The sequence below is a fragment of the Nanorana parkeri genome, unplaced genomic scaffold (assembly GCF_000935625.1).
Source record: "Nanorana parkeri isolate BGI_ZX_2015 unplaced genomic scaffold, ASM93562v1 scaffold130, whole genome shotgun sequence".
Taxonomy (NCBI): Eukaryota; Metazoa; Chordata; class Amphibia; order Anura; family Dicroglossidae; genus Nanorana; species Nanorana parkeri.
Window position 1 is genome coordinate 53,587 of NW_017306398.1, and position 9,994 is coordinate 63,580.

The window sequence follows — 9,994 nt, forward strand, 5'->3', positions numbered from 1 at the left end:
CTATTTTCCATAGCATTGGTAAAAAACCACTAGCTGAATGCAGCCAAATATATCTTTGTTTGTGTTTTGATATATTTGTTGATATGTTTGCTATATACTTTTGAGTATTTCTACAATAAATATATATTTGTATAAATATTTGTTGCATACTTTGAAGGAATGGTGGGATCCCTTTTTGGGGAAAAGTGTATCTGTTGCTAATATATAGAAACAGGGGACCCTCCTCCATATAATCTGTGTGGTTTACACTTTACCAAAACCTTCCTCTCCCCAAGTATAATATCTCATATATTTGTTTCACCTTTTAAGTTGCATTAGTGAAATAAATGAACTTTTGCACGATATTCTAATTATTGGAGTTTCACCTGTACACACACACGCACACTATATAGGTTGAACCTAATGGACCTGTGTCTTTATTCAACCTCACCTTCTATGTAACCATAAGTCATTATTTAAAACATTTCCAAAAACTCTTAAGAGCTTCTATGACCTCAGCATTCCTAAGGCTATATATCAGTGGATTTAACATAGGTATACCTACACTGTAGAAGACAGAAGCCACCCAGTCCTGGTCTAATATGCTAGTGGATGGACGAAAATACATAAAGAAGACAGTTCCATAGAAGACACTGACAGCTGTTATATGAGAGGTACATGTGCTAAAAGCCTTGTATCTACCCCGGGCTGATCGTACATTCAGAACGGCGAGAACAATATTGGTGTATGAGACAATGATGAGTATGATGCTGCTCATACTGACCAAACTACCTAAAGTAATCAAAGCAGCAATATTCATAGATATATCAGAACAGGAGAGTTTGTAGAGTGGTGGAAGGTCACAGAAGAAATGTTTGATAATGTTGGATCTGCAGAAGTTAAGACGGAAGGCGGCCACAGTTTGCACAAGAGAATTTAAAAAACCTCCAAAATAGGCAGCAACCAACATCTGGAGGCACAAGACACCGCTCATGTGGACATGGTACAGCAATGGGCTACAGATGGCTACATAACGATCGTATGCCATGACTCCTAGAAGAAGACTTTCGGTGCTTGCAAAGGACCCGAAAATGAACAACTGTACAGCACAGCCAACAAAAGAGATGGCTTTGGTTTCACTTAGAAGGTCCCTCAACATTTTAGGCACAATCACTGAGGAACATATGACGTCCACAAAGGAAAGATTGCTCAAAAACAAGTACATTGGCTTGTGAAGACGGTTGTCTGCTATGCTTAAGGAGTAAAGCGCTGCACAAACTGTTGGCGCTTTATAAATCCTGAATAATAATATACCAATATTTTAAAACCTACAAACTTTAATTTTAGAAAACAAATCACATATTCGTCATCCCAAACCATTTTTTAGATTCCCTTTTGAGATTCCCTTTAAGATGAGCAGTGGCGTAGCAATACCCATAGCGGCCCACACAGCTGCTATGGGACCTGGGGGTGGAAGGGGGCCCCATTAAGGATTGCAGAAGTCGCTGTTGATACTGACCCTGTATTCCCTGTTACATTTCCAGTCAAGAAGGGCTGGCATCCGATGTACAAGAGAAGACAATGCAGGCAGCTCCCCGGCTGCCTGACTTTAATATAAATGACACTAGGAAGGTTGCCGTGGGGCCCCATACATTTTTTTGCTATGGGACCCCATGATCTACAGATCTTCCCTTGAAGATGAGTAATGCAAACTAGTTATTCCTTAAAATCAATGTTTGGATTCAGTCTCCTTGCCATCCCTCCTACCAGAACACCCCCCATAACTTTGGATTACCTTACAATAGCAGTTGCATCCTTTCCTAGTAAAAAAAAAGAGCCTGATGCACTTCCTATTGACGTTTATAAAAATGAGGTATTACATCCACAACTTTTACAAACTCTCAATGGCTCCAGGCAGTGGAATAACAATCACCATAGTGGCCCAGGCGGCCGCTATGGGGCCCGGGCACAGGGGGGTCTGGTCAGCAGCGGCAGTGGAGGAGGCTGGACCCGGCAGTGGAGGAGGAGGTGAGGCCTGGGGTCGGCAGCAGAGGAGGAGGCGGGCCAGGTGGCGTAGGAGGAGGCGGGCCCGGCGATGGAGGAGGAGGCAGGGTCCATCAGCAACCATGGAGGAAGAGGAGGCGGACAGGTAAGGAGTGTGACCAGCCCACCTGAGACTCTGCAGAGCCCACCATAGAGAGTCTATGATGGACTCTGCCGGGTCACTCTCAGATGGGCTGTGTGGGATCTCAAGTGGGCTCTGCAAGGGGTGTAACTAGAAATCACAGGGCCCCATGTTGCTATGGGTCCCTGTGATTTCTAGTTACACCCCTGGCTCCAGGCAAGCTAGTGGTCCACCTGACTCACAATATCAGGGCGTTATAACTCTACTACTAAAACCTGGTAAGAATCCTTAAATGTCTGATTTCTACTGACCAACTTCATTATTAAATGCTGACGTTAAAATTTTGGCAAAGGTTTTGGTCACCAAACTGTTTGGAGTCATCCATGCACAAAATGGGTTTATTCCCAATAGGATTATCACTATGGATATTAGGAGACTTGTTCTTGAACCTTCCAGTCTGCCATAATAATATTTGCAACAGAGATATCGTATCGCTAGACACAACAAAAGCATTCAATTTTGTGGAGTGGAATTATCGCTGGGTGGTGTTACTTTAATGGATCAAATTATTATATGGACATCTCACTGCATCTACTAATGGCTGGTTCTCAAGGCCCTTCTCTAAATGCAGAGTCATGTGGCAGGGATGCCCACTCCCCCCGGAGCTCTTTGTTTTGGAAGTAGAACCCATGGCTATCCTTGTCAGGAGTTACCCCATGGTAAATGGTCTTAGCTATGACTTCAAGAAGACAGCAGGTCCGTGTATGCAGATGATCCCTTAATTTACCTTGGAGATACAAATGACTTAACCCAGATCCTCCAAATAGCTAGCACATTTGAAACCCTTTTGGGATTCCAAATCCACTGACATATTACTTGTTTTTGCCCATATTCACCCTGCGTCCTCATCCCGCCTCTCCCACATTGCCTGTGTTTCTACCTTATGTGACCAGATATGGGGTCAGGGCTTTTCCCCATAGTTCTCCTTAGGGTAACGGGAGGACACAAACTAGCGTCCTCCCGTCACCTTAAGCTGAGTATACCGCGCGCTACAGCTCGCGGTATACTGAGACGCCGCAGTATACCCCGAGCTACAGCTCGCGGTATACTGAGACGCTGCAGCCGAAGCAGGTCCCGACAATTATGTCTGATACGCCCAGCTGCGTGAGTGACAGCTGGCGCCCCCTCCCCCGTCCATTCCGCCAGTCAGCCCTGGAGGATCGGAGCGGGGAGGGGGAAATCCAGCCCCTCCCCTGTCATGGCAGAGAGCCGTGACAGGATCGGGAAGTGAGCGAACGCTGCTATGTGTTCGCTCACTTCCCGATCTACTGAGCCGACCTGTGACAGTCTCATTGTCACAGGTCGGCTAGAACTATGAGGATGAGTTAAAAGCATTCACCTCATAGTTCTCATTTAAACTGGACCCCATTAATGTTAGAATCAACACAGTGCATACCTGGTACAAACTACCCCTGTCTCTAGTAGATTGTATTACCATACTAAAAATGGTCCGCATGCCAACATTATTGTACGTCCTACAAAACTCCCCCACGCGTATCTGTATTATCGGGTGGAACAGTTCCAAAACCTACACCAAGGTGGCTCCACCAGGTGTATACTCGGTGAACTTATTTACAAACAGCGCTCTAGGATACAAACTTCTTGTAAGGAAACTTTATAATCAGTCTTTTCCAAGGTAAAAGTTAGGCCCGGAGCAAAAAGCAAATTAGGCGGGGTGCAGACATGACTAGCTGAATAGGAGAGACAATGGGATAAATGGCTAATACGGGTTCGGCTTCAGGGCAAGGTCACTTACCTGATTGGTCGGTTCAAAAGGTAAGGTGGGGCTTTGGTGGTGGTCTAAGAGGGAGGGGTTTCTCTTCATCAGTTGGAGAATGTCGGATGAGAAGCAAACTTTCCTCCCACCCTTGTGCCGACGGTGCCAATGTATTTGTATCGGTATAGGTGGTTGGAGTCTTTGGAGGCGGTCAAAATATAGGTGCAGGTCAATAATGTTTTGGGGACCTGTCTTGGTATGGTGTCCTCTATTCATGGTGTTGAGTAAAAATATAGGGGTCTCTTTTATTTGTATTTCTATTTGCTGGTATGCTACTTTAAGAACTGATAATATATACAGTACTTGCAAGTTCAGAGCTTTTGATGTACCCAGCACCTGACTGAAGTTGACCACTGGTTTCCTGCTTGAAGCAAGAACCAGTTTGGACCAAAATTTGGAAGGGCGTTCCTCTGGAACTTCCTCAAATCGCCAGTCACATGATGTTAACAGCCATTTAACTGCTTGATCGCTGTTGAAAAGATATGAACTTGATTGGACTAAAACCTATACGATCACGCCTAGACACGCCCAGAACATGCCTATATCTTATGCATATTCATGACTATAAATTGTGGCGCTTAACATATTTTTGCCAGAAGTACTTCCTCTTGTACTCAGCTTACATGAGCTGAGCTATATTGATGTATCTTCCCACTGCAGTGAATGAATAAAGCACCTATTTCTTTTGCCAATTTGGACTCACTATCTTGATTGGGGACCCCCTAATCAGACATAACAGCGTGTAAGATGGTGAACAGAAAATGTAGATACTGGAGGTGTCTGCAGTCACTTGGAGGTTGTCCCTGAGGCGGTGTTGCGGCTGGGAGCCTAACATATTTAGTAATGCCGCAGAGAGAAGATTGAAAAAAGATGTGACCTTCAAAGACCTGCAACTATGTTTTTGGAAATGTTTCTGATGTTGAAGTTTACATTTATGTTTTATATTTTATTATTTCATAAAAGGCTGCTAAGGCCCTTTAACGCCATTTGTAGTGTGGTCTGCTATTTCTTTTATGGGGTTTAGGAGTGGTCTTACCGTAGCAGTTTTTTTTAGCAGGGCAGAGAATTGGGGACATCTTTTCTACCTAAGTCATGTTCTCTTATGTTATTGTGATTTGTAATACACAGTAGACATGTGCGATTCGTTTCGTTCCGAATCGAAATTCGGACGAATTTTCGGAAATTCGGATATTCGGATGTATCCGAATTCCGAATTACAGACATAACGAATGCAAACGAATCCGAATTTCCATTTCCGAAATTCGGTAGCGTTAGTACGAACGTTCGTTTCGTTTTCTGTTCTTATTCGTTTCTTATTCGTTTAGTTCGTTGGAGCAAAGTGACATTAGAGAAAGAGAAAAATATTTTTCCCCCCTCAAATGTCACTTTTGCTGCAAACGAACAAAACGAATAAGAAACGAATAAGGACAGAAAACGAACCGAACGTTTGTACTAACGCTACCGAATTTCGTCCGAATCCGAATTCCGAATCCGAATTGACTTTCACACCCGAATCCTGAAAAACGAAATAACACAAATCCGAATTTAAAATGAAACGAAACTAAACGAATATTTTGGCAGTGCACATGTCTAATACACAGTATTCACGGCTTTATTGCTTCCTAATATACAGTATTCATGGCTTTGCTACTTCCTCCAGACTGGGAATCGTTATAAGACACTATAGACCAAACATAAAGCACACAAGCATTGTGTGATACCTTTATAAAGCTTTTAATAAAAATGATATAAAAACTGGTAATTACAAACATCTTTTCATACTTGCTTGGTCAAATAGAATAACATTGAGAGAGAAATGTATTCCGTGTATTCACGGAAAACAAAATCCCTGTAATGGATCCTGTTAGAAAGAATGAATGGTTTCAAGAGCGGGACCTCTCCTTCAGAGCTGATTTCCTCATACACATATTGGGGGTTATTCACAAAAGGGTGAAGAGTTTGGAGAATGGAGGAGAAGGGAACAATCTAGGACAACATAGCTGAACTGGAAAGTGAGCTGAATTGGAGAATTTTTCCAAATCAGCTATTTTGTCCCAGATTGTTCCCTTCTCCTCCCTCCTCCAAACTCTTCACCCTTTTGTGAATAACCCCCAATATCTTTCTATAGCCAATCCACTGTTGCCTTCATGTATTAATTCATGAATCACTGGCGGGCTCTCTACCCAGTTTTTCTTTCTCCAAATAATTTGTTTATTGATACATAACTTTGCAGACATCAATGCATTGCATAGTGACAGAACAAAGAATGTCAACACATGAGCGGACAATAAAATATACCTCTGGCAGATTGTTATAAACATCTGGAACATATAAATAAGCGCAAACTATCTCACATTATATCTTAGTTTGATGACATTGTAAACCGATTGGGTGTTCTATGCCCCCCAGAATGGCCCATCAGACTGGCATATCAGACCGGCCCTTACAGGACTCATATGCGAACCACCCTCTCCCGTTAGGGATAAAGATGGTCCTGTAATGGCTCCGTCCATACGGACCGGCTAATGGAATGCATGCTGCAATTGTAAAACTAAATCCAACGAAATACGCCACAAAGGCAACAATACATATAATCATAAAAAACACACGAGGGACACGCCCAGCTCCCCTAAACTGCCTCTATACGATGCCCAACTCACTCTGGAGATAGAGAACTTCTTATGAGCGCATGGGGTGGCCCAGCAGGTCGTGGTTGCTCTCTAGTTGCGTTCTATCGCCGAGCTGCAGAACTAAAGGAGAGTGATCAAGGGAAGAAAGAGTAGGAAAGATAAAAAGAAAGAGACAAGAAGTGCATGAGACAAACCTCAGTTGTCCCAGAATATCACACTCGGGAGGAAACCTCATCACCCATTACTGCTCTGGGTGGCAGGAATCTCTCCCGTCTCCGCCTCGTAGGCAGCGGAATGGCGGAAGTGAAGCCAAGGCATCCAAGTGGACCTGAAGCGTTCTTCCTCATTGCGCAAGGAGGCAGTCAGGTCCTCCATGCGGTAAATGTCATCCATGATACCCAGCCACATGCGTACTGTGGGGGGGTTAGTTTGCCTCCACATCAGGGGTATACATGACCTGGCCGCGTTCAACATATGTACTGTCAGAGATTTTTGTATCTTTTGATTTTGGTGGATGTCAAATGTAGAAGAAATACCCCGTGGTCTTCTGGTAAGCCTCAATCACCATCCGATTAACTATCGCCCTCACCGCATTCCAGAACGGACGAACGTCAGCACAGGACCAAAAAATATGTAGCATATTGCCTGGGGCCTGATTACACCTCCAACAAATCGGTGGTACAGAGGGGTTGATCTTATGCAGGAAATGTGGCACTCTGTACCAGCGGGTCAATATGTTGTATCCCTGTTCTTGGTATTTACAGGCCAAAGAGGATCTATGGGCCAGGGTCAAGATCGCTCTCTTCTGGTCCTCTGTAAAGGACCCACCCAACTCAGATTCCCATCTCTCCACGAAGGGGGGGCAAAATGATTCAGGTGGAGAGCAAAGCTGCCTATATAGCCAGGACAGGGCATGCCTAGTCGGTATTCCCTCGTAGCACATGGACTTGAAGGGTGTGAGCCTGCGCGCCAGTCCTTCCACTCCCGGCACTGACGCCAGGTAATGTCGGAGCTGCATAGCACTCCATTCTTCGAGTGGAGGTTCTATCAAATTCCGGATAGTATCCAGGGACATCCACTTACTGTCCGCAATAAAGTCGCAGAGCCGAAACTTCCTCAATGCCAGCAGGCGTCTTATTGGCCCCTTCCCCATCCCCGGGGGGAAGTCGGGGTCACCTATTACCGGGGTCATGGGGGAAGGGTGTGGGGAGAGTTCTGAGGACCTAAGTGTCACCCTGGCCGAAGTTACTGTTGGGGCAATAAAGGGATGTGTAGTCAACTCTGCAGGAAGTGGGGAGGAGAGCCATGCTAGGCCCGTGAGTGGTACCCTGGATTCCAGTAATTCTATCCCCACCCACCGCTTCTGACCACTATGGCAGCACCAATCCAGTAATCTAGACAGATGGATTGCCCTATAGTAGAGCCTCACGTTCGGAAGTCCTACTCCCCCCTGTCTTTGGGTAGGATCAGTATACGGTATGCCAGTCTTGGTTGCTGTCGCGCCCAGATGAATGATACGAACAACCGTCTCATCTGAATGAAAAAATTGGGGGGTAGACAGATCGGTATTGTCTGGAGTAGGTACAAGATCCTCGGGAGGGTCGTCATTTTGAGGGATGCACAGCGACCAAACCAAGTGAGAGTCAGTTCCTCCTGGTCAGATCTTGTTTAATGGTGCCTTGTTTAATGGTTTCTCCATTGATGGTTGAACTCGATGGACTTATGTCTTTTTTCAACCTTACTAACTATGTAACTACGTATAGTATGTAAAGCCCCATTCACAATTTTTGAAAGGGCTTTTTTTGGGCGGTTTTAATCGCGCTTTAGCACTGAAATGCAATTAAAAACGCCCAAAAACATGCTGATCAGCACATCTCTGTTGAAATCTATATGGAAAACGCAAGACAAAAGTAGCTCAGGGAGCATTTTGGGGCGACAGGCGTTTCGGATTGCGTGGATCCGCATGCTTGCATGAATAGTCCTCGTGTAATTGTTCATACAGGCGTTTCAGCGTGGAAAAATCTGTGTGACCGAAACGCCCAGGTGTGAACGGGACCTAAGTGTTGGTGACATTTTTGACAGTTCCTCCATGCATATTTCCTTCAGCTGCAAGATGTTTGTGAAATTCCTTGCAATAAGTGTCCATTTCAGATCTCCTCACAACATTTCAATGGGATTCATTTCAAGACTTTGATGAGGCCAGTCCATAACCCTTCATTTTTTTCTTCTTGAGAATCCTAGCTGTGCCCAAGAAGGCCTGGAAGAGTCACCTGTTTTGAGCACAGTGCAGCCTAATCTAAAGAGACATTGAAACAGTGCAACTATATTTTGTTTCAATGTCTCTTTAGATTTCTATTACTTTTTTTAACAATAGCAACAACTCAGACGTGGCAGTTCCTGGGGTCCTTACTATTGAAAACATTTTAAAGAACCCTCCAAAGCTTTTTTAACGTCAGCATTCCTAAGGCTATACAGCAGGGGTAGCCAAACTCCGGCCCTCCAGCTGTGGTGGAACTACACATCCCATGAGGCATTGCAAGATTCTCACAGCCACAGGCATGACTCCCGGAGAGAGATGCATCATGGGATTTGTAGTTTCACCACAGTTGGAGGGCCGGAGTTTGGCTACCCCTGCTATACAGTATATCAAAGGATTTAACTTAGGTATAACTATGCTGTAAAAGACAGAAGCCACCCAGTCCGGCTGTGTAGATGGAATTGAATTAGATTATTTAATTTGTTTTATATTTTACATTATCCTTTTATTTTTTTATTCAAAGTTAACATTTATCTGCCAGCAAATACTATGTAAAATGTCTTGTTAATTTTATTTTGAAAATCCAATAAATATTTTGTTACAAAGTCAACATGTCCCTCTGTCTTCCTGGCGTAGCATTTTTATCTTTAGGCGCCAAGTCCTTCTCCTGAGGAAGCCTACTTAGGCAAAGCACATCTAGAACTCATTCATCAACACCCCAACCACGGTTTACCTTATATGCCTTTTATGGGCTTGGACTTTATTTATTTGCAGTTACCTATAAGTAGTTACCCCCCTTTGCGGTGCTAATTGATATGGGACGGCTGTGCCAAAGACACCGCAACTTGGTTCCGTTGTTTTTAATTATGTACAATTTTAAGAGCTGTATTAATAAAATGTTGCAATTTTACCCGTTGGTGAACAATACATGGTGCTCGTTCTTGGATCCTTTCTCCTGTGCTGTAGTGATGGAGTGTCCCTCAGCGTCCTCATATCCTATACACAGTGTATGGAAAATGATGGCTCATGGGACCTTAGACCGCTGCAGTGGAGGGGGAGTGAGGCAGAAGGGACCGATCTAAGAGCAAGCCGGATCAGGTGAGTATAACTTTTTTATTTTTGAACCTAGAGAAAAACAAACACTTAATACTTGCAGTGGTGGTGGT

At 44.2% G+C, this 9,994-nt stretch overlaps 1 protein-coding gene across 1 annotated transcript; it reads right to left on the minus strand.

Annotated features, from left to right (window-relative positions):
* Positions 1-451: 451 nt before the first annotated feature.
* On the minus strand, positions 452-6,979 carry LOC108784846 (olfactory receptor 1009-like). The gene is made up of 2 exons (XM_018553788.1): positions 6,810-6,979; positions 452-1,232 (listed from the first exon to the last, which is right to left on the minus strand). Exons 1-2 carry the CDS (start codon positions 6,977-6,979, stop codon positions 452-454), a joined length of 951 nt encoding a protein of 316 aa, XP_018409290.1.
* Positions 6,980-9,994: the final 3,015 nt, after the last annotated feature.

What these genes read in the sequence shown, in the direction of transcription:
- LOC108784846 (XM_018553788.1), bottom strand. Translation starts at nt 6,979, where the DNA reads ATGTGGCTGGGTATCATGGATGACATTTACCGCATGGAGGACCTGACT. An exon ending in GCCACCCAGAGCAGTAATGG is followed by an intron (nt 1,233 to 6,809) that starts GTGATGAGGTTT and finishes TTACTCCTTAAG; the next exon opens with CATAGCAGACAACCGTCTTC.